Here is a 26,568-nt window from a genome sequence, read left to right on the forward strand (position 1 = left end):
ATAATTGATTAATATATGAAAAAAAAATAATAAAAAAAAAATTTAGTGTAATTTTATTTAAAAATATTAAAATAATTTTTTTTTTTAATTGAAAAATAATAAAATTTAAATTTAATAAATTTTTATTAAAACTTAGCACATTTTGTAATATTTTAAGTGAAATATTTTATTTTAATATTAAAATAAATGAAATATTGAACAGAAATTCATAAAAAAACAAAATTAAAAATAATTTTATTCAAATAAAAAATTCATGAATTTTGGCCTAATTTTAGTTTCTTGATTTGAGCACTTTCTAAAAAATAAAAAATTGTAACAAAAGTGCATGTTATACAAAAAAGGTTTTCTAATATTAATTTTAAAAATTTATCTTTATGAAATAAGTGTAAAAATTTCTACACTGTTATAAAACAAAAAAAAAAAAAATATTTTTATTAAATTAATTAATTAATAAAAAAAATATATAAAATAAAATAAAAAAATTATTGAAATTTTTTTCAAATTTATTAAAATTTAATTTTTTTAATTTCAATCATAATTATCTTCATAATTATACAACCTATTCAAATATCTTAATATGGATTATTAAAAAAAAAATAATTTTGTTTAATATATATATATTTATACATATATATAGACAATTTTATTTTATAAATGAAAACAAAATATCAAAAATAAAGTAAGTATATTATTTAAAATTAATTATAAAATAATAATACAATAATAAAATAGAATATTTTATATACTTATACATATTATATATACTTGTACATTATTCATAAATTAATTTTTAATTATAATATTAAATAATTTCACGGCAAAATTTAAAAATTTTATTGTACATATATATATATATATATATATATATATATATATATATATATATATATTGCATCTATACCATAAGTTACAAAATAAATACCAAAGAGCATCTCTCTAAAATAATTTAATAATTCTTTTTTTGTATTTTTTTTTTCTTAATATTAAAATATAAATTCATTTTTTCAATTCATTTACAAAAATATATGTATTTAAATATGTAGATAATAATCAATCTAAATATATATATATATATATATATATATATATATATATATACTTAAAATGTCTACGTAGCTAAACTTATTCATAATTATTTTATATTCTATATATATGAGTTTACAATTTAGAATAGGATATAAGAAAATTATACATATATAATAAGTATACATATATATATACTTTAGTAGTACATTTTCCTTTATTACTATAAAAAATATTTCAGTGGTTTTTAATCTTAAATATAGAAAATTATAATATTTTTGTAATAATAATAATGAAAATAGAGAGTTATCGTCTCACCATCACTTCTCCCTTAATCCAACCAAAATGAGAGAAAAAATAATAAAACATAGAAACAGTAATAACACGCATAGAAAATATCTCTTTCTCTATACCTTGATATCCGGGTTCAAAACGAACTTTGACATTTTTATAGAACAGAATAAAATATTTTTTTTTTTGTTTTTTCTTTCCTTTGAATTAAAAACAATTTGACTTTGATAAATTTTCTATTTGTGTTCTCTTGTTGTTTCTTAATTTATTTTTTATTTTTATTTTCTTGATTATTAGAATATTTTTTTTTTAATATCTTTTGCGATTATTTATAATAAAGTTCTGTATTTTTGTTTTCTCACTCTGTTTATTATTATTATTCGAATTTAAAAAGAAGTTTGGAGAGGAAAAATTTTTTCCCATATAATTGTAAATTAAATAAACAAAATTATGATTATTAAAATTAAAAATAAAAAAAGTTTCCATCATACATAAATATATATATATATATATATATATATGTGTGTATATATATCACAATAAAATTCAGAGTATTAAAAATTTCAAATTATTCTATAATTTTGTTTTTTTTTTTTTTAATATTTCTTTTTTTACGAGTTTGTACTTAATTAAATTCAATATTAAAATTTTATTAACAATTTTATTAGCAAACAAAAAAAAATCTATGTATACATTCTATATATACAATATAAAATTCAAAAATACAAGATTTTCCAATAATTTAGAATTTCCTAAAAAAAATAAATTATTAATAAGCAAAATTCGCTTACATGAATTACTGAAATTTTGAATTTACCTTAATTAAAATTTTATTTTAAAAATTAATTTGTTTGCATTACGAAATCTAAATTTATCTCTTTTTTTTTTGGGGTTAAATTTTTCAAAAATATTTTAAATATTTTTTTATATTATACATTTTATTTAAATAAACCTAGATTTTCTGTTATCTTGAATATTTTTTTTCTTTTTAAACCTTCTTTTTACTTTCCAAACTTATTCAATCGTCGATTTCAATCAACCGTCGCCATTATTAATAAAATTTTCTTTGATTGCAACTGCATTGCGACGGCTAAAGTGGGAAATATTTCGGAATGCTGGACCGTCTATTAGTAATTAAAATTCATAATTAATATTCATTCAGCAATATAATTAAGTATTTTAAATAAAAAATTAAAATAAAAAAAACTCCATTATATTAAGAAATTTGTCATAACAAACGAAATCAATTTTTCAAAATTTATTTCAAACTTTCAAGTTTAATTAAATGAAATTCCAATTAAAAACTTGTAAATTCCAAAATAATTGCAATTGTTTAAAGATGTGTGCTATAGCGAACTTAATTTAAAAATAAGATTATTTTTTTATATGACAATTTTTTTTCTTTTCAAGCAAGAATATAATTTTCTCTACTCATAAATATTAAATTTCTCCATAAATTTTACCTAGAAATATGCAAAATTTTCAATTTATAAAATTTTATTTTATGTACAAGGATTTTTTAAAACAATATCACTATTATATACATATAGGTACACACATATTTTAAATTCATTAAAATTATATCTATAATTCCCAACCAATATTGTAGAGTTTATAAATTATTACTTAAATTTTATAACACAAATACATTATAAAATTAATTTCTCATATAATTTTTGCAATTATATATCATATATGTATATATGTATATATGTTCGTAGTTTAATTAACCTTTTCAACTTCCGATATATAAAAAGAAAGCCATTTACAATAACTTTTGTATAAAAATAGCTAAAGAAACCTAAAAATTGTGCATCAATGCAAAAGCACTCAAAAAAAAAAAATAATGTACATATGATTACATACAAAAAAAATGTACTACATAAATATTGGGTATACAATATGTATATGAAAACATTTACATATATAAATAAGTATTTGAAAAAAATAATAGCAAAAAAAAAAATGAAAATTACAATAAAAAAAAAATACTAAAAACTAGGGCATAAAACTTTCTTTATCATATGGCCTAAAAAAAATATTTTATACACACATATATACACACATATAAAAAATATATATAAAATATTTTTCTTTTTTAGCTTAAAATCAAATTTACTATAAAATAGTAGGACAGGCCGGGTATAAATTCTCCTTATTACACATATATACATATGCATATGTATATATGAATTACAAGACTTATATATACAAACATACATACATATAGTATAATTTTTTGAGTCACCGTTGATAAATAAAACAAATTTAATACCTAATCTAATATAGGCAATATTGTATAATAACAAAAACAAAAATACATAACGAATATAATATACATAAATATACATATATATAAATATATATATATGTACACATAATAATATACATATAAATTGTATGTGTACTATTGAAGTGTTACTTTAGGTAAAAGAAAGACCTGTTGAAATTTAGGTCAATAATTATAAAAGCATTACATAAATTCTCTACTTATATGCTTATATGTATATTATATTATATACCATATTTAAGTATATAATATTTTATGAACAATATTCTTAAAATGGAAAAAAAAAATTTTTCCATATTTAAAATTTCATACTTTTATATCCATTTAAAATATTTATAAAAAATTCCAACTAAATCAATACAAGTTATCAATTATATTGCAAAAAATTCTTAAATTCGTTGCAATTTTAAAAGAAAATCGATTTTATATGCTATATATACATAGCACATAACTACATAAATTGCACATAACTGCCCTAGTTTTATTTCATGTAAAAATATGGTCGTTTTTACATAAAATAACTCAAACACATAATAATAATTTTATTAAAATATTTATACGAGCATTCAATTTTTAAAATCGTAACTCATAAATACATATGCATATAAGTCTAGGTAAATATGGGTAAATAATATATTACATAATATATGAATGTTAAAATTTCAATTTTGTATTCCGTTAGAACAAAAAAAAAAAAAACGAAAACGCCATCTAGAGGTACACATACACGTTAACTTTAAATTTTCATGAAAAGTTTTTCACCATCTAAGATGCTTTTTTTCACATTTCCTTGATAATTGCAACAAAAATTAGGTCACCTAAATTCACTGATTTGAATTTTGTTGGAAAAATAATATAAAATTCAAAAAAACATCTTTAAACTTTTAAAAAATATATCTATATATGTATGTATCAATATACATACATATGTATACGTAATGTATATGTAATTTAAATCACCTGTATTATATGCTTGTAATTGTAGATTATTATTTTTATTATCTATATATGTGTATATATACATAAATACAAATATAAATTATGCAATAAAATTATTACAAAAACAAAAAAATTTTTTTTTTTCAATATTATTTTATTTAGGTCAGACAAGAAAATCACCAGGATTTCATAAAATATCCTTGCAAATAACGAAAAAAAAAAACAGAAACCAATTAAATTTAAAGTACCTATATATTATTGCATCCAGTTACAAAAATGAAGTCATTGTTATCGGTTGTATTACTTTTGTCTATAAATCCAGGGCAACCATTATCTTATCCAACATATGGAACAAAAAGATATCATCGAACTTCAGCTTCATCTTCTTATATACCACCAAATCATTCGTATCAATTAAATTCATATTACGATAACCAACCAATTCTAACATCATCATCATCATCAACATCAACATCAGGTTCGTCAACAGGTTCAAATCAATTATCTTCATATGGTTCTCTACCATATTCATTACAAAATTATCCTAATACAAATTTAAATAATAACAATAATAACGGTTATATTCCTGAAACAAATAATAATTATTATTATTATCCTCATCATGAATATCGTACGTATGGTATGCCAACATATCATGGTGAATATAAACCAAAACCATATTATTATGCACCAGCACCAAGATATAGTTATTTTGATGATCATGAAATAACATCAAATCCATTTGATGATTTACATGAAGAAATGTTACACGAAGATGAACGTATTCAACATAGACAAATATTACAAGATCAACCAGCATATTTTGGTAAAGAAAATTGGTATCAAACTGGTCCAAGTCGACAAGATGAATTAACAAATAATTTTTTAAGAAATTTAATTGCATATAATAGGCAACTTGAACAACAAGAACGTGAAAGACAATTAGCTGAACAAGCAATTGATGATGAATATATGCAAAGAGATCAATATGCTGTATATAATAATGAACCAGAACCAGAATATGATGATTATTCAGAAATTGGTGATTATGAATATGAAAATTCACAACCAATTGAACCAAAAAATGTATTAGAAAGAAAAAAATTTGAGACAATACAAGCAAATCAACAAGAAAAATTTTTACAAGAACAAAAACAACGTCAACAATATCAAAATAAATTGAATGAAGTAGATGATGAAGATGTTAGACAACTTAAAAATCTTGCTAAATATTCAAAACAAAATACAAATGATAATTCTCATTTAATTTTAAAACAAGAAGATGATAAAATATCAAAACCGATAATAACACCTACATATAATTTTGATAAAACAACATCACAAAAAGATCAAAAATCATTGAAACCAGAAAATTCAGCTAATTCTGTATTAAAATCAAATACAAATTATGATTATAAATCACAACAAAATAAATATATTGAACCTGTTGAACCAGAACAAATTGAAGATTCTGATGAATGGTATACACCACAACAATCATCGAATTCAAATTCAGAAAAATCTTCATATTCATCTGTACCACAATATGATGAACCTGAAGAATATTATGAAGAAGATGATGGTGCATGGATTAGTTGGGATCGTAAACGAAGTAATGATCGTGCTAAAATCAATTTTGAATCAATACCAAAAAAAATTGATTTAATAAAAGCATTTAATGATCGTAAACCACAAAATATTAAATTTTTAAATGCAAAAACATCATCAGAATTGGGAGAATCACAAAAAATTTCAACAACAACAACAATTTCTTCAATAAGGAATTCATTAATTAAAAATAAATTAACGACAACACCATCACCATTTTTAAATAAAAAATCAACAACAATATCATCTAATATTGTTACATCTACAGTATTACCAGTAGTTATTAATAAAATGATAGGACAAAAAGAAGTTGTATTACCAAGACCAGCTAGTATTTCACAACATATCTTTTCGGCACCAATTTTAAATTTAATAACAAATAAAGATTCACAACAGAATGCAGCAGCAGCAGCACCATCATCAGATTCATCACATAAATTACAAAATAAACTTAATAGAAATTCTGATGCCATCTACAAAACAATAAAACAATTAATGCAAATGGAAAATAATTTAGATCAGGTATAATAATTTAATTTTAAATATTAATTTCTTTATTTAAATTTAAATTTAAAATTTTCATATACTAATATTATTTATTTCATTTTTTCTTCACAGGACTCTAAAAAACATAAACGATTTGTTACAAATGAAGAAAATTTAGTTAATGAATTAGATAAATTAAAACGGCAAACAAAATCATAAATAAAATATATATAGGTTAGCTTATAACAAATTCTTTATTAAATATATTTTTTAAGAAAAAACTAAAAAAAAAAACAAAAAAAATTAAAAATAAACAAATATTATTATCAACAACCTAATTAACACCATATTAAAACATAATCTTTGTAAAAAAAAATTCATGTAAAAATAAAAATATATGAAATGAATTATAAAATACGGTAAATATTATAATTATAATTATTTATAAATTCCATATGTCACATGTTTCTGTCACAATTTTACAGAAATTTCAAAAAAAAATTACTAGCATTTCAATAATGTATAAGTACTTTATTCGATTGTTTTGTCATAAAATAAAATCCTCAACTAAAAATATCATTTCTAATACAATCTAAATTAATTTTAATTTAAAACATGGCTGAAAATAAAAACTATTCATTATTTTTGAATAATTAATTTGTAACTATTACATAACATATAAAATATTAAAATTTAAATGAAACCCACCAATCAATTATTTGTTTGCATTTTATAAATATTAAAATTATAACACCTAAATCAAATATTAAAATTAAATTGCAGTCATAAATTCTACATATACTTATACAAAGAAAGTATAATGGAGGAAGCCAATGTAGCCTGCTCACAAAACCTGCTCATTAACCATTATGTAAATATATTCATTTCATATATATTTATTTAATATATAAATACATACATATACAATAATTTGTAAAAACATTGGAAAGCCAGCTTATAACATTTATTATGTGGACTATACTATTGATCGCCATATTAGGCATAATAAATTTTAGCCGTTTAAAAATTTGCAGAGTAGATTGACTGCAATTTCCAAAAAGAAAAATCTAAAATAAAGCATTAATGTTTATTCTTACAACAAAATACATATTATATAACAAAAATTCATAGCACAGTTACAAAACTTAAAGATTAAAAAATTTAAAAAAAAAAAAAAAAACAATAAGGCCTATTTACATAATATAACGAAAAGTCGCAAGCCTATACTATGTATGTATAAATAAATTCTCTTTTTTTTTGATTTTTCATACTTTTTAAATTTTAAACAATTTAAAAAAACAACAATAATTTAAATTAAAGGGATTGATGAACTTATTTTGCCTCTTTTATAACAATAATAAAAATTTTCAAATCTTTTAGAAATATTTCAGCATTATGTTTAAAAGTACATAATAAAAAACTATAATATATAACTATGCATGAGTGTTTTTGATAATGCAATATACTTTCGCATTTCTAACTTAGAACTAAAATAACTTTGACAACTGAAAGACTCAGTTGAAAATAATCTACAAACTTGACATTAGTAAAAAAAAAAGTTTTTTTAGTTGTGAAAGTTCTAAAATTGTCATTTATATTTTTTGAAGTTTTAAAAGTGAAACCACAAAATTATATATGTATATTTTATTGTTTTCCAGTTCACTGAAATTTAAATTTAAATTTCTTATTAAAGTAATGAAAAATTTAAAAAAAAAAGACTTACTCTAATAAATCCTATAAATCCAACCTTTTCATTTGTTAATTCCAAAATAGTTTTCGCAGCAGTAAAATCAAAACGGAATTGTCGAACGTATTTTTTAAAAGTCTTAACATGCAGTTGTAATTATAAAATAACAAACTGCAAAAATAGTACTATATTATGAAACACATTTTTTTGACAGCACGAGCAGTACTTTATTTTATGAACATACTGCATAGTACTAAATTAAAATTGAATTATCAAAAACACAGCATATTTTATTTGAAATAAGTAAAAAACACTTAATTTTATAATGAAATTGAAAATCCCTAAAATACAACTAAATCATATTTAATATTCTGTAATATTCTAATACATATATAAAATAAATATTTATGAAAATTAAATATTTATTACACAACTAAATTTTAATTTAAAAAATTCTTGAAGGCCATAATAAAAATAATTAATTTTCAAAAATATATTATAATATCTATTATATATAATATGAAATAATCATATAATGTAAATTATTTTGAAAAAAAAAAACAAAAATTTTGTAAAATAATAAGAAAAAAAAAACAATTTTTAAATATACAATTAATATCTACATTATATACTGAAAATTAATTTACATAATGTAAAATAAATACATATATTAATTAAAGAATTAAAAAAAAATTCAAAAATTAAATTGATCAACATAATCGTATATTAATATTATATACATCATACATACATACATAAGTTAATCTTGGTATTAATATACATACAAAAATAAAAAGAATAAAGCGCTAATGAATAAATGATGTTACTTGCTTATATTTCAATGCTATACTATGCAAAAAAAAACAACTAAACTACAAGTTCTTATTAAATCTAATACACAAACCGAAAACTTATATATGCGATCTATTTTGATATCACAGTACTCTTGATATAAAAAAACAACGATTATTTGTCGCTTTAAAAATTTATAAAGAGAAATGAAATTTTGAAAAAGCAAATATTATTTTTTCATATATATAAATTTTAAAAGGACAAACAGTCGATTTTTATTCGAAATTACTAATTAACAAACCTTATATTGTTATTATACTGAAGGTTATAATGACTCATTGCATAATGAACGATATAATACCCTAACCGTATATATTATGTTTTCGATGAATGTGTATATTAGAAATTACGAAATAAATAAATTGGTCTACTGTATGATTTAAAACAAAGAATTAACCGTACTTGAAAGAATTAACCGTATTTACCGAATATACAGAAACACAAATTATTTTAAAAAATCATTAAAAAATTTTATTAAATTATGTGAAAATAAATAAAATGATAATTTAATAATTAAACAAAGAAAAAAATAATTGATATATATATATATATATATATATATATATATATATATATATAGAGACTGATATTTAATCTTATTTTCTTAATAGTTTTTGTTTTTTTTTTTGATTTTGTAAAAAGAAAAACATCTATTTATATAGATTTATGTAAATTATTTGTAAATATATACAAATTATAAAATAATTAAATATTATATAATATAAATAATATATATATATAAAAAATTTATATTTCTGTCTTATTTTTTTTTTTAAATTAAATTAAATTGAAATTTTAACAAATATATTATATAATTATATATATATATATATATAATGCAATGTACATTTAATAAATTATATAAGTACAAATGATTTATAATAAAGTACAGTGTATAATACCTATAAATTTGCTTATTTAATGATATATATCATTTTATTCCATAATTTATTCAATATATATTCTTCAATAAAATTTTTAAACAAAAAATAATTGTGTTTTTAAGATCATTTAATTCTGAAATCTTATTGTATAACAATAAAATAATTTTAACCCTTAAACGGCGGCCATTCATTATTTTAATTCTTAAATAAAAATTTTATTTTTGATTCTTTGAATCTTATACTTTTGTTATTTAAGTTTGAAAATTAAAGATTTTGGAAATTTTATTAATTCTTCGATTTGTAATTTTAGTTTTTAAAAAACAATTTCAAAATATTTTTAATAATTTATTTTTTTTTAAACTCTTCTTATTATATCTTGTTTAATTAAAAATCTTTAATGTTAAAAATAAACTATAAAAATTTTTTAATTTTTCTTACTTATAATTTATTAAAATTACAACTGTTAGTTTATAATCGATTAATTTTCAATGATTTTAATATAACAAATATTTTCAAAACTCACTCATGCAATAACATTAATAGATGGAACTTAATTAAAATTATTTTACAATTACAAATATTGCCCGTTTAAAGTTTTCCATATTTCCAGATTACTTAAAATTTTAATTTAATATGTGACACAATTAAATATGTTTATATGAATGTATTATACGAAATATGTTTGACACAATTAAATAACCTTTTCCTTTGCCATTAGATTATAATTATAATTTATTTTGCAAAAATAAATCAAATATTATGGTTTTTTCTTAAATATTCACTAAATAAATACAATTTTAATTTAATTGTCTCAAATTTTTGAATAAAATTTTATTGATATTTTGATAAATTTTCCAGCATCATACAACAAATCTATTCACAATAATTATGTAATATCCCGAATGTCAAAATATTCCCCCTATTTTCTTTTGTCATTTATTATTACTATATTTATAGTAATAGTAATAATTTAATATTTCTTATAATTCTGAAAATATATAATTGAAAATTATTTATGAGATTTCTATATTTTTTAGTTTGAGAACCTTCACATGCTACCCAATAATCATGTCATACAATATTGATGTTCAACGTATATTCTTAAGAATATTCAACTCATATTGTTAATAATACAAGTAATATAAAATATAATTTTTAATAATTACAATTATAATTATTTTAAATATTTAAATAATTTCAATTAAAAAAAAATTTTTTTTTCAAAATTTAAAAAAATAACAAAAATCATATTATACACAGAAAATATAAATTAAAATTATTTTATATTATATACATATTAACAAATATAATTATGAATTTTAAAAATAAACATAAATGTATGAAAATAAAAAAATATATTTTTTTAAATAGTAAAACAAAATTAAAAAACAAAAGAAAATTTATAAGAAATCTTGTTCAATTAATGAAATAATCACTGAAAAAAAAACTGTTTTAAAATTATATAATAATACAAAAATAACTTTCAGTATTTACTAACATTAAGTTTTTTTTTTGTAAAAATATATCAAATGAAGAAATCTTTTTTTTTTTCTGTTAATGCAATTTAATTTTATTTTAATAATTTTAAGATAATAGTCTATATTGTCCATCTTAATATAAAAACAGAAATATATTATGTGTAAATGCAAAAAAACAAAATTTTTTAAAATCTACTTTAAACTGTAATTACCAAAAAAAAAATATTTTTTATTAATAATAAAAAGAAAACAAAAAAAAAGCTTCTTAGTCTGTAACTACTTTATGATAATGAGTACAAAGACTTTATTACTTAGATTAAAAATGAAAAATATATAAAACAAATTATAAATTTAATGGCCACAATTAAAACTAATAAATAAAAACTTAATTCTTACTTTATAAAAATAAAAAAATGAGCTTAAACTAAAAACTTCTTATTATAGTAAAAAAAAAATAAAAAAAAAATTAAATTTTTGAAAAAATCATTTGAATTTTTTAAAAATATTTAATTTTCAACTTATTTACAAAATACAAGCTTTCCATTTTCAAAATTATTGCAATTAAACTATTGTAAATTTAGTTTCGCTTAAAAATTTTTATTTAATTTTTATATATAATTATACATTTATATATATATATATATATATTATAGATTTAATTATGAAAATGATTTTATAAATTTTTTATTTGAAAAAATTTTTAAATTTATAATAAAAAGAAATTTTTTATAATATATTTTTAACTTTTTACACAACATTTTAACAAAATATTGTGCCTTGGTGGTGCACTAGTTTTTGAGCACAACTCACTCAAGGTTCGGATCTCACATACATACATACATATATAGTTTTGGATGTAAAATAAAAGAAAAATTAAAAAATGAAAAAAAATAAAAAAGCATAGTGACAGATAAAAATTTAATTTCGTCATATATATTTTTGTTTTTTTAAATTAAAATCTATACACACTTGAAATTGGAATTTAACAATAAAATAATTATTTTAATTAAAAATTTTTGTTTTTGATTAAAGTAGTCGAAAATAATGTGGTAAACAATGAATAACATAAGAGAATATATTTACTAAAATGCTAAAAATGAGATTATTATTCTCTCATTGAAAATCAAATTTTTTCTCAAATATTTAAAAGTTGAAGAAATATTTGAAAGTAATTAAACAATAAATATATGAAAAAAAAAATTATTTTCAATGAGAACGGTCTCAAATTTTTATGAAATTTAAAAATTAACTGTGTTTTATTAATTACTCTAAAAAAAAATTTAGAAAAAAATTTTTATATTTTACTTTTAAATAAATTAATTTTTTTAAATTTAATCAAGAATTTCAAAAAATAATATTTGAAAAAATTAAAATTAATACAAAAATTCAAATTAGTCAATTATATGTACATATATATATATATACATATATATATATATATATATATATATATAAGAAACATATATATATATATATATATAACAAAATTTAAAAATAATTAAAATTTAAATTATTTAATAATATTTTGCATTTATTTGTTTTGCACTACTGTAAATTAAGAAGAAAATTTACTTTTTTCTTCTTAATAGATAATTCAACTTCAGATTATTTTGAATTTAAATTGAATTCACTTAATTTGTGTAGCAGCACAATGTAATAACACACAATTTTGAAATAATGATTATTTATAAAAATTTTTAAGTGCCAAAATAGCAAGATAATTTTGAACGAAATCAATATTTGTCAATGAAAAAGAGAAAAGAAAACATTAAAAGCATATGGTACATTATATATATATTATCACAATATTTCAACACACATACATATGTATATCGTTTATATTTTAATATAAAAAAAAAAAAATGAAAAACAAAAATTAATTTTATATATAAATTTTATAATATTCAATTGAATAGTTACACATTCATAAAGCAAATTTCATACAAACTCTAAATCAAATTTCATACAAATTTAAATCATTAGAGCGGACCTGCAATTAATATTGTGGGCATATACTGAATTAATTCTTCAATTGAATATATCGAAACATTTTGTTTTTCCTAATTATACCTAAAATATTTTAAAAATTAAATACTATATACATAATGTACTATTTATTTATAATTTAACACAATAAATAATATATACTTAAATATATAGGAATGAACTATGTACCTATAGCTTTATATGAAATTTTAAATAACTTTTCAATTATATGCATACATATATTACATGATATTTATAAATACATCACCCAGACACATCATATATATATATATATATATATATATATATATATATATATATATATATATATATGAATATGTATATATATATATGATATATATACATATATATATATATATATATATATATGTATATGTATATATATATATATATGATATATATATATACATATATATATATATATCACATATATATATATATATATATATATATATATATATATATATATATATCATATATCATATATCACACATATACCATATGTATGTATATATATATATAGATATATATATATATATATATATATAAATGTATATATATCGTTGCTATGTTGATATATTTTACCGACACCTATATATATTTATATATAAGTATATACACATATAGATATATATTGGTGTTTATGCAAATAAAAAACATCAAGTAACAGATAAATATTTATATGTATTTATTTTTTATTATATTAACAACCGCAAAGCTTTAAATCGCATCCGAATACATAAAAATTATATATATACATATACTTTTATTAAATATTATAGTATTTGTAAATAAAAATATTAATTTATATATAGATAAAATAAAATGATAAATTTCTATTTAAAAAATTTTAAAAAAAGAAAACAAAAAAAAAATGTTTAAAATGAATAATGGTAAAAACTGTTTTATTACAATTAATAATCAACAATTGAAAAAAAAAATTTTATTATTGTACAAATTATTTAAAAAAAATCTATTATGTTTCCTTTTTAAATTTTAATTAAATAAAAATTAAAATATATTAATAAGTTTTTCAAATAAGATCTAAAATAAAAAAATTTTGTGATATTTAGGTATATATTTGCGTTATTATTTGCAACGTGTTAATTAATTAATTTTTCTATTCTTTATTAGAATCTTGACTATATATACTGCCTTTAGCTATAATGGCTACTTTTTATACTTGTTTTTTCATATTTTTTTTTCCAAAAAATTAACTCTTTATTTTTCTTTTATTCAAATTAACTTTCGATTAATTTGAATAAAACCTTAATTTAATTCTTCAAAAATAAACTTATTTCAATTAAATTTAATTCTATTACTTTCAAAAATCATAATTCTAATTTCTATAGTTCACAATTTTATAACATTTTTCTATATAATTCACATTTTGTTACATTTATATAAAATTTTTAAAACAAATTATTTTAAATTATTAAAGAAAAAATTACAGTATATAAAAATAAAATGTAAATGGAGAAATTTATTCACATTGAGACCCTTGATATGGCAGCTAGACGCTCGGTGTTGAAACATTATATAATATATATTAAATGAAACACATACATAATAATAATATTAATAAAATAACCTAATGTAAATATTAAAAAATAAAGAAGAAAACTATAATCAATTATAAATATTTATGAAAAAGAAAATCAATTAAAATTATACATCACATAAGTAAACATTTTCTCATTATAAAGAAAAATAAAATATTCAAAAAAAAAAATATAATTAATTTACCTAATATTATGTTAAATACAAACTCAATCGCAAAATTTCTGTACACATTAAAGTATTCGAATCAAAATAAGTCAAATTGACATTATATATGCATTTAGGTAAAGGTTTTTATAATTAAATAATATATTTAAATAATTAAAAATATTTTTGTTTCACAATTTATTTTAAAAAATTTTGTTTAAATCATGGTTACAAATATGTGATTACGAATAAAATTCATTCATATACTTGTAGAAGAAAAATTAAAAAAAAATAATTAAAACAATTTCAACTCAAATAGAAAAACAAAACACCATTCCAGTCACAAAATAAAAATTACATTAAACTGTAAAATAAAATATTTGTATTCTGATATATACCTTGCTACATATAAATATTTATATATTTTTTATATTAAAACATACCTCTAATATATAACTAATAAACTACATACAGTAAGCAGTTATATTGAAGAGAAAATACTATAATTTCCAATTGAATTTGTCCTTATCGAAAAACATACGTAATACCCACATTTTTTAGTTATATAATATGCACTAACATAATATATAATTAAAATGAAAATAGTAAAAAACAAAAAAAGATGTGGTACACTCAAAAGTATAATTATGTGTATATATGTGAGATATATATATATATATACCTCATATATATATATATATATGAGGTATATATATATATATATATATATATATATATATATATATATATATATATATATATATATATATATATATATATATATATATATATATATATATATATATATATATATATATATATATATATATATATATATATATATATATATATATATATATATATATATATAGGGGAAACAGATTTAAAGGTAAATGAGGTATCAGTTGTAGACAAAAAAAATTATATTATTTTAAAATAAGAAAGTTAAAAGAAAATTTATAGAACATAAATCAATATATTTGTAAAATTGAATATAAAATATTTATAAAAATATATTAAATATAATATATAATTACATAATATAAACCTATGTCAGACAATATGTATTTAATTGATGTTTGATATATATAATTCTTAAATATTTTTACATATATTCGTAAATAAATATATATACAAAAAAAATTATTTATATTATCTGCTATAAATCTATACATAATGAGGAAAACAGAATATTTAGTAATAAAATCATTTTACATTTTATTATTCAATATTATAAGAAATTTTTAAATGTTATTTTTGGACATACAAATTTTTAAATACATATACATAATTTATTATGCTTGAAAAACATATATTCCGTGACTTCAAAATTTCAGTAATAATTCTTTGACTACGACAAAATTCAGTAATTACAAAGCTCGTAAACTGAATTGTATATTAATACCATATTTACTGTAATTTTGAATTCACAGATTTATTCCTTTAAATAATTTGTATAAATTTTAATAGTTATATATTAAATAGTATATTAATAAGAAATTTCTTCATTAATATAAAATATATATAACTAGAGATCAAGCGTAAATTTAAAAAAATTTTATTGCACTTAAAGATATTGTAATTTATTTATCATATATTCATACATATACATAATTTAATATGTGTTTCAATTTTTTACATTATATCAAAAGAATAATATTCTCATTGATAAATAATTAAGATATAGAGCTATATAAAAGCTAATTGTCGCCCTTTTCAAAATTGCAAAAATACGGTATTAAATATCATATAATAACTGTGTCATAAGCTGAATATTGTGTATTATATGAGTTCATTATGCAATTTTGAAATTACGATATATATTTTTTGTTGAAAAATTATACGAGTATTATATGTATACTTATTTAGTTATGTTTATGTGAATATAATTTATTTTATTTAAATATTAAACCATTTATTAATTAAAATATTACTAGATATTCTATATTATGTAAATTTATTAAAAAAAAACTGAAAAAAATGTATATTATATTTGTTGTATAAAAAAAAATCAAGTATTAGTAGCACTGATAAAATATAAATAATAACTAACTAGGTATTTAACTATAATATCGAATGTATATAAATGTGTATATATACATTTAACATAATATTATATACATACATATATCACATGTATTATTAAGTTTAAATTTTTATCATACATATTTAAAATTAAAAATTTATTATATTATATATATAACCTGTAAAATAAAAAAATTTTAAAAATTAATCTCAAAAATTCATTAAATAAAAAAGACATTTTTTTTTATATTTACACATACATTATAGTATATTATTATGTTTGTATATAAAAAAAAAATAAATGTACATAACAAAATAAAATACATATAATATGAATTTTATAAAATTAAATTATTGCAATAATTTTTTTTAATTTTTTTTGTAAATACTTAAATGAATTTATTATGTACATATGTATATACATATATCTAACTAATTTTTGGCCAAATATACAAAGAATAAGTATATAGATTTTTGTGTTTTTTTTTTTCATTTTTACTTATGTATTGTAAATAATATTAATTGTTATCAATAAAAAAAATAAATTTGAATAAAAAAATATAAAAACTATAAAACCAAATTTTGTTTTTTTAAGATGCATGAACAAAGAATCAAACTGTGACGTCTTTTGCAGCAAAAAAAAAAGAAAAAATCTGATTTAAAAAAAAAAGAAATACACTGAAAAGTTTAAAAAAATTTTAAAAACTTGCTAGCACGAGACAGATCTACTATTTTCTACTAGACCTATTAGTTTCCCCACCTGAAATAACACAAGACTTTTAAAATAATACAAACTATTAACATTTAAAATATTAAGTAATTTAAAAACATATTTGTGTATCTATTTTAAAATACGTAATCTTTAAGACTAGTTTTTAAAATGCTTCCATTTGAAAAATTTTGCTTTATTTTTTATTAAGAAGCACTAATCGCGTCTAAATACAAAGCTATCGGAATCTTTTGTTTATAGTCACAAATCCAAATCCCTTAATACACTGTGATTTTAAACAGTATTGGTTGATGTTATTAGTGACTTATATTTAACTTAATCTAAACATTTCCCATTTCAAAATTTCAGCAGTACGTTGTTGAAACATAACTCATACATATGTAGACATTCTAAAATATTGTTTGTTTATAAAGCTGTGTGAAAATTTCCTTCTCAGCAATATATCTAATGCTGAACATCCACTATTCAACTTGCACTCTCAATACGTTGAAAACCCACGTTAAATCGTTTATGCATCGAGTATCAACCTTTTGATGATTGAAATTTGGTTGAAGGAAATATTAGAAAATTTCATTTTATGTGGGAGTAGCTTTGTATGTTAAAAATCTACATCTTTAGTTTTGAAAAATTTTAATAATAATGTCGAAGTTTTAATGACTAAGTTGATCAGCATATTTTTTAAAATTTTGGAGGTCCATGTTGAATAGTGAATAGACAGCGTTAGAGAATCTATAAATGAGAACCCAACTATTTGAACAGAAAATTCTTATAAAAAAAAATTACAAATCCTTACAAAAATTTTGCTACACTTTCAAATGCATAAAATAAAAGAATAAATGTGAAACAACAAATTTATTAAAAAATAATAAATTTTAATAGAGACGATTTTTAATATAACTTGAAAAATAACAGAGTTATCTTTTGACAACGTTTAAGCATTTTAAAATTAATAAAATTTTGTCAAAAAACTAAATAATAATTTTTGATGACAAAAACCACGCTCAAAGCTCATTGTTTTTTTAAATTTGAAATTGAATTCTGTCTCGTGACGGGATATTCTAATATTTTTTAAACAAATTCAAATTTGGCAAAATATTTTCAGTTGGAAAAACCAACTCCGACATAAATTCAACTGGAAAACAGATAAATTGGCCATACTGCTGTACTTATATAGAATGTCAAAAATGGCATTTAAGAACGTGCTGTCAAAAACGTAAACAAAATATTTTTAATTCTAAATTAAAAGTTTTGTAGCTAAGGAAATATGCTACCAAATTTAATTGTAAAAAAAATAGCACAAGAATTTAATTAAAATTGAAGGTATTCACAAATAACATAAATCAACATTATTTTCTTATAGGAGCATTTTCATTGATAAATATATAAACATATAAAAAGTATGCAAGACCTGAAAATGGATAAAACTTCGGCTCTAGGGTCGCCTACAAAAGGAAAAGCTGGAAATACTACGCCACGTCCCATTAACTCAAGTTATATAACCCCAAAAGTAAGTGAAAACCAATATGTGGATATAAGCAAACAAATTATAGGATTTAAGTTTAAAAGCACAAAAAAATAATTATCTGTATATTGTACCTTATAATTTGTGGTTGCAGAATCCTCCCCAGTACTGCCTTCTTACATCTAATTTGGTTCCTGCAACAACTGCTCAAGAATCATCTAACGAAGTAAAAATGCAGTAAGATAATATGCCTACAATAATCCAGAATGGAAGATTTTCACAAAATTTGTAAATTTTTATTTTTAGAAATATTGTTGCCACCGTTTCTGTTGGCTGCGAGTTAAATCTACAAAATATTAATTATAGAACGCGAAATTCGGAATACAGTCCAGCTCGATTTCATGGTGTAGTTATGAGAATGCGAGAGCCACGATGCACTGCCCTCATATTTAGAACAGGGAAAATAATTTGCACAGGAGCCAAAAATGAATTAGAAGCTAACTTGGGTACCCGGAAGTTCGCTAGAATATTACAAAAGCTGGGATATCCAGTAAAATTTTTAGATTATAAAGTACAAAATATTGTAGCTACAGTAGACTTAAGATTTCCTATAAAATTGGAAAACTTAAATCAAGTTCATCAACAGTTTAGCACATATGAACCTGAGTTGTTTCCAGGACTTATTTATAGGATGGTAAAGCCTCGAATGGTTTTGCTTATATTTGTTAATGGAAAAATAGTTTTTACTGGAGCTAAATCTAGGAGAGATATAAACGAGTGCCTAGAAACGATTTATCCAATTTTACACAGCTTCAGAAAAAATTAAACTGTTTTAGTTTTTGTAAAATTTGCAATATCTCTTGCAATAAAAGTTTTATAATTTAATATTAAAAGGCACACATATATTATAAATATTTATTTAACATAAAAATTAATTAAAAGTGTTTACCTTTTATCCCTAAAAGTAAAATAAGCCTTTTTATGGTTTGGCAGATGCAACTTTTTCTTTCAGAAAACAAGAGGCACTGAATGTTATGAAAGGAAATGAAAATTCGCTTATTTGCCAAAATTGTTGAAATTACATTCTCTCAAATCACACAATTGATAAACTACATTTTTAAAAGAAACGTAAGCACTTTGACACTTAACTTGCAGAGATCCCTAAAAGAAACGTAAATGATTATAGTCGGACTTTAACTACCGGGCGGTCTTTTTGGAGTTTTCAACAGGTAGCGCTACGAGCGGGTTGAAACCGTACTAATTTTGACGTTCCTAAATTTTTGTTGTCTAAAATTACAATTTATCATCAAATGAATTGAATATTTAGTTAATCAGTGATTTGACTCTAAATAGAGTAAGTAATAAGGCATTTTACAATTTCCACAGTTAATTAACAGAAAAAAATATATTTAATTACAATTTTCATCTGGATTTTTATAAAGCTCCATATAAAATTTTAGTTTAATTTTGTTTACAATTAATAAGTGAAAATAAGGCAGGGAAACAAGAATTTCAAAAACATAAACAATAACATCTAGTTTGAAAATGCTAAGAAAATCTGCAACTAAAGACGCTCATATTGTGAAAATTGCAGTTGAATTTGAAGGGCAAATTGCTCAGTTAATTAAATTGGATCAACTACAACCCTTGGCCGGTAATTATATAATAACAAATTGTTTTTAACAAGTTCATAACCAACCTAAAAAGGTAGATGCCTACCTACATGACACACCCTTTTTTATAAAAAAGAAATTATTCGTGATTACAAAGATTAAAAGCAGTTATATGATATAATATGATTTTTAGGTAAAATCCAGGAACTATGTAATAATTGGAATATAACAGACCCTGAAAACTATGCTTTACAATTTGGAGAACAGGCAAATTTTAAATATGTCACCGAAAAAAACAGAGGAGAAATAAAAAACGGTTCTGTTTTACGTTTACATTTATCCCCAGCAAAAATTACATCTGATATTTTAAAGACATTACATTCGCAATCCTCTAATGAAAAAATAAAATGTTTACAAGATTTAGCACATCTCAGTATAGACTTAACTTTTGTTCTAGAATTTATAAAAGAACAAGGTCTGGGCATTATAATATCTATGATTGAGAATCCAAAAAGTGATATTCAAATATTAAAATATAGTTTAAAAAGCTTTGTGGAGTTGATGGAACATGGAATTGTTTCATGGGAAATTTTGGAAACAACTTTCATATCGCGAAACATATTAATTATTCAGAACTTCAAAGACTATCCGCTAGAATGTATTGAGTGTGCTTTGTCAAATTTGGAAAATATAGTTCAAAACAGTACCATTACTAAAAAATATTCATTGATTGAAAAAGATGTAACGCTTGAAAATATCCTTCGAATAATAGAATTGTCAGATTCTTCTGTTGCACAGCAAAACGCTATTGCTTTAGTGAATGCCCTTTTTTCAAAAGGAGATGAAACAAGAAAAAAACAAATTGCTAATGCATTTAGTACTGAACATTTTCGAAGTATTATATTAAAAAATTCAATTAATACTAGTAATGTCGGAACTGAAATGGCCCATCAGTTATATGTTCTTCAGACACTTTTACTTGGTAATTAATGTTTGTTTTTTTAATTGCCTCTCATAAAAGTTCATTTCTGCAATTTTAGGGCTCTTAGAAAGTAGAATGCGAACTATGATGAATGCAACTGATCATGATTCAATGGAAAAAATAATGGATTTGAGAAGAATAGCTTTTGATGAATTTTCTAATGACAAAAAGTTTAATAATCTCAACTCAAATCAAAACCAAGAAGATATTTCAGTGCGACGCGGTGTGCTTGTAAATTTTTCACAATATTACAAAAAGTTGGGGTTTAAATCAGATATCAATCCTGCACAGGATTTTATTGAAACACCACCAGGAGTGTTAGCTTTGGATTGTATGATTTATTTTGCAAAAAACTACCAAAAACTTTATATTAAAACTGTGCATGAAAGCTATACTTTTAGAAGTGATGAACATGAATGTCCTTTTGGAAGAACATCAATCGAGCTAGTTAAATTACTATGCGATATCCTAAAAATTGGAGAGCCCCCTGCCGAACATTCAAATAAATTCCATCCTATGTTTTTTACGCATAATCATCCATTTGAAGAATTGTATTGCAAATGTATAGTAGTGCTAAATAAAACTTGGAAAGATATGAGAGCAACACCAGAAGATTTTCACAAAGTATTTAGCGTTGTTCGTGAGCAAATAACGCGCACCTTAAAAACAAAACCAGCAAATTTTGAAGAATTCGAAAAAAAAATTAGTGAATTGAACTATCAAACAATAACAGCATTAAAGCAACAAGAGCGAACTTCAAAAGAGGAGTGTGAATCTACGGCACCATCTATTATTGCGTTGAAAGAAAAAATTTCACCAGAAATTTTGGACTTAATAAAACAGCAAAGGTTAAATTTTTTAACTGCAGGTAACTGCTTCCTTTTAACTATATTGAAAATATTTTATTCCGAAATTCTTTAACTCGTGAACCGATTCTTTAAGAGGTAATTATAACAAAAACAATTACAAGCAAAATTATTATAGTTATATCAAATGTTTCTAACGACATACATCACAATTTATATTTTTATATATTCTGAAGTAACTAAATTATTTTATATAATATTAGTTTATAATAATTTATATATTCTTATTTATTCACAAAACTTAGGAAGCCGATTTTCTAAATATACCAGAGGAACACGAAATAAGGATAAATTTTGGTATGCACGTTTGTCTTCGAATCAAAAAATCATTCACTATGGTGATTGCGACGAAAAATCCGTCCCAACTATTGATGAATTAGCAAATAAAGTTGCTGTTACTGATATAAAACAGCTTTTAGTAGGGAAAGAATGTCCACATATGAAGGGAAGAAAATCTGTTGGAAATTTATGTTTTTCAATTGTGTTTGATAATATGGATTTAGCTACACTTGATTTCGTTGCACCAGATGAAAAGACGTTTAGTTATTGGACAGATGGTATAAATGCTTTGATTTTGCAGGACATGTGCAGTCAAGAAAAAAATCAAGATTTCAAACTATTATTATCAATGGAAATCAAATTGAGATTACTAGATTGTGAAGGAATTGACTTAAGCAATGATCCTCCGATAACACCAGAAGAACCAGAAAATTACGATTTTTGTTTTGAAAACTAAATGTATTAAAAAGTACCAAAAAACATTAATTTACACTTAGTATTTATATTTACATTAAACATTGTAATAGATTTTTGTATTTATCTTAAATATACCAATTAAAAAACTGAAAGTTTCTCCTATTAAAAAAAAAAAGTTTTGTCGATTCAAATTTTAAAACATTTTACTTAAATTTTATTTTTAATTGCCTTTGTAATTTTTAAAGTAATGTACAACATCAAGTAGGTGGTTACTCTCTTGCCCCCTTTTTTATTGTAAAATATTCAGATAAGTCGACATTAATTCTTTAGAACTTCTTAATCTGGTTCCAAAATTCCAAAGTTGAGCAATGGTATAGTTTTTCTGTGTTTATACTTTTCAATGTTTTATATTCATCTCTTTCGTAGTCGTTACCTTTAGCTAATAATTTTCCAAGTTCATCAAATGATGGATAGTGTCCACTCTCTATCATTTCGAAAGTAGGATAAACGTATTGAGTATGTGTTTTAACTTTATTTATACTACACAAACTTGCGTAACCTTTTACTATTAAGAATTTGTTTATATTAATATCTTTTCTAGTACTAGTATCAATAACAGTTATGTGATAAATCTTATCATCTTGGTCAAAATATTCAAGTTTCGCCCAAAGTTTCTTCTCGTACACATAACTTAATAAAGTATATGTACAATCACGTTGCCAAAACATATCAGCAGGATTTAAAAATGCAAAGCAACCACGATAAGCTTGAGACGGAATGTTAACAAAATCTTTATGTATATACTTAAGTGATGAGATATGTATGTTATCAATAGTTCCGTAATCAACAAAATATACTTTAACGAAATTTTCCACAGGAACTTGTAAAATTTTCGCACGATGCCAATATTTATTGTATAACGCAACACATAGTTGATTAGGATTCATATTTGATAAATGCATATCATATTCTTTTGACTCGCCTATATTTTGATAAAACAATTCAATTTTAAACATTAATTCGTCCAATATCTTGCTTTTCTCCATATGAAACCAAAATTTGTGAGGGTTATGAACTTCAGATACATAAAGACAAAACTGCGATCCTACAGTTAAATCTAATATATGATTTGCGGCCGGAATTTTGTGTTCGGGTAATGCCACATCTTTTGGAAAGTCGTCTAAGAACACCGGAATGTCATCTTTAAAAATTGAAAATTCATCATCATTGGAAGAAGACATTGAAACGGCATTTTCTTTTATATTTGGGTGAATCTCATTTTGATTTTCTAAGCAAAAGTTATCAAACAAACTTGTTTGTGAATCCCCATTGGAAGATGATACTGAACCCTTTTCTTGATTATTTGATTGTACTTCACTCGGATTTTCTAAACATAGCTCTTCAAAAACATCACAAGTTGATCGTAAATCATTAACGAAATCATCGCTCTTGCTCTCATTATAATCAGGGAGCGCAGTGCAATCTATTCTTACTATGCTATCACACTCATTTATAAGGGTAACATTTCCCAGCCTGACTTGCTAAATACAATAATCAAATAAACACTAAATTTATTTCAGAAAGAAACCAAATATTTACCTTTTTTGATTTATTTGCGTTTTCCGAATTCTTAATATCATTTTCTTCCATGTAATTAAAGTGAGATTTATCAATGCTATTTGAAATTTTTTGAGATTCATTTGCATTTAAACACATCGTGGTTTGGTGTTTTTTCGGGTAATGTGGAGATTGTGCCTTATACTCATTGAAAAAAACGTTTCTTCCTTTTGTAAAATGTTTGTAATACCATAACATATGTATTTAAAAAGAATAAATAATAATATATAATTTCAAAAACTAAATTAAAAACCTTTGAAAACACGAGGTGATGATTTCCAAGCTTCACGAAAACCTTTCTTTCGGCGTTGTTTATTGGTTTGGGCTGATATCATATATTCAATATGACTGGTTTTACTGGATGATTTTGCTTTAACGAAAGTTGTATCATTTTTTCTTATTAGAATAAAGCTCCCTTCAAACGACGAAATTAATGATTCTAAAGAAACGAAGCCTAGTTTTTTAAAAGGAATACTGTAGCCTGCTTCCAGTTCAAAATCTCTTGCTAACTTTTCCAAAGTTAAGTCTAATAAAAATACATATTTAAAAATTTTGTTGCATAAATCAGTGTATATTTTAATTATTGAAATACAAATGTCTTACCAAACGGACTGCTTAAAACTAAAGATTTAAGAATAATTTCTAAATCGCGTAAATTCATACTAGAAACTAGATATTTATTCACAAAATAAATTACAATAATAATTAAAAACAAACCTCAATTTTTAAATAATTTTATATAACACTTTCAATTCAACTGAACTGATTCTTCACAAAATTTATATATTTTTAATTATGGTGTGGCCATCTGTTGTAAATTTTTTAATTTAAATTTTATTGTTATTTTAATGGCTTTATATCTAACAAGTCCCAATGCTCAGAGAGAAACTTGAAATCACTACCTTATTTGATATGGGTTTTTTTTAAATCGAAGTGGCTATTTTTTGAGAAGAAATATTAAAATAAATTCACACTTATTATCTCATTTCGGTTATTTATACGTTACTTATAAAATTGTTTCAAATAATTTTCGTTAGTTTTTAAGTTATTAAAAATAAATATGTATGTACCTACTTCCAATAAATTTTTGTTTAAATAATTATTTTAAAACTATTTCAAACATGTTATATTGAGTGCTTCAAAAATTTTGCTGTGCTCTTTTTTCATATTTTATTAGCAAGTAAACAAGAGCAATCTATTTATAAAATGTCCCTGCGTGTGTATGTATGACCTATCTTAATTCTAAACGGAAAGAATTTTAAAATACCTGAACAAAAATTTTAAAATACCTGTTATTTTACAGTCGGAATTTTTGAATCATTTGG

The 26,568-nt window shown here is 21.0% G+C and overlaps 4 protein-coding genes across 6 annotated transcripts; 3 read left to right on the forward strand and 1 right to left on the reverse strand.

Moving 5' to 3' along the window:
- Positions 1 to 415: 415 nt before the first annotated feature.
- Positions 416 to 7,325, forward strand: LOC129608870 (probable serine/threonine-protein kinase DDB_G0280133). The gene is made up of 3 exons (XM_055520634.1): positions 416 to 679; positions 4,706 to 6,673; positions 6,770 to 7,325. The coding sequence occupies exons 2-3, from the start codon at positions 4,820 to 4,822 to the stop codon at positions 6,854 to 6,856; spliced, it is 1,941 nt and encodes a 646-aa protein (XP_055376609.1). The 5' UTR covers positions 416 to 679; positions 4,706 to 4,819; the 3' UTR covers positions 6,857 to 7,325.
- Positions 7,326 to 19,213: 11,888 nt separating this feature from the next.
- Positions 19,214 to 20,388, forward strand: LOC129608876 (TBP-related factor-like). The gene is made up of 4 exons (XM_055520642.1): positions 19,214 to 19,289; positions 19,368 to 19,514; positions 19,624 to 19,706; positions 19,776 to 20,388. Exons 2-4 carry the CDS (start codon positions 19,407 to 19,409, stop codon positions 20,293 to 20,295), a joined length of 711 nt encoding a protein of 236 aa, XP_055376617.1. The 5' UTR covers positions 19,214 to 19,289; positions 19,368 to 19,406; the 3' UTR covers positions 20,296 to 20,388.
- A 342-nt stretch (positions 20,389 to 20,730) lies between these two features.
- On the forward strand, positions 20,731 to 23,686 carry LOC129608827 (engulfment and cell motility protein 1). 2 transcript variants are annotated; one of them, XM_055520566.1, is made up of 5 exons: positions 20,731 to 20,823; positions 20,930 to 21,123; positions 21,276 to 22,064; positions 22,123 to 22,932; positions 23,176 to 23,686. In XM_055520566.1, the coding sequence occupies exons 2-5, from the start codon at positions 21,015 to 21,017 to the stop codon at positions 23,664 to 23,666; spliced, it is 2,199 nt and encodes a 732-aa protein (XP_055376541.1). In that variant the 5' UTR covers positions 20,731 to 20,823; positions 20,930 to 21,014; the 3' UTR covers positions 23,667 to 23,686. The 2 variants fall into 2 exon arrangements, with proteins under 2 accessions (XP_055376541.1, XP_055376540.1); XM_055520565.1 differs by lacking the exon at positions 20,731 to 20,823 and having other exon boundaries at positions 20,835 to 21,123.
- Positions 23,687 to 23,936: 250 nt separating this feature from the next.
- LOC129608828 (uncharacterized) lies at positions 23,937 to 26,137 on the reverse strand. 2 transcript variants are annotated; one of them, XM_055520567.1, is made up of 5 exons: positions 25,961 to 26,137; positions 25,847 to 25,905; positions 25,497 to 25,769; positions 25,226 to 25,410; positions 23,937 to 25,167 (listed from the first exon to the last, which is right to left on the reverse strand). In XM_055520567.1, the coding sequence occupies exons 2-5, from the start codon at positions 25,902 to 25,904 to the stop codon at positions 23,953 to 23,955; spliced, it is 1,731 nt and encodes a 576-aa protein (XP_055376542.1). In that variant the 5' UTR covers position 25,905; positions 25,961 to 26,137; the 3' UTR covers positions 23,937 to 23,952. The 2 variants fall into 2 exon arrangements, with proteins under 2 accessions (XP_055376542.1, XP_055376543.1); XM_055520568.1 differs by having other exon boundaries at positions 25,847 to 25,912; positions 25,961 to 25,977.
- Positions 26,138 to 26,568: the final 431 nt, after the last annotated feature.

This window comes from Condylostylus longicornis, unplaced genomic scaffold, assembly GCF_029603195.1.
Source record: "Condylostylus longicornis isolate FDR11 unplaced genomic scaffold, ASM2960319v2 ptg000037l, whole genome shotgun sequence".
Taxonomy (NCBI): Eukaryota; Metazoa; Arthropoda; class Insecta; order Diptera; family Dolichopodidae; genus Condylostylus; species Condylostylus longicornis.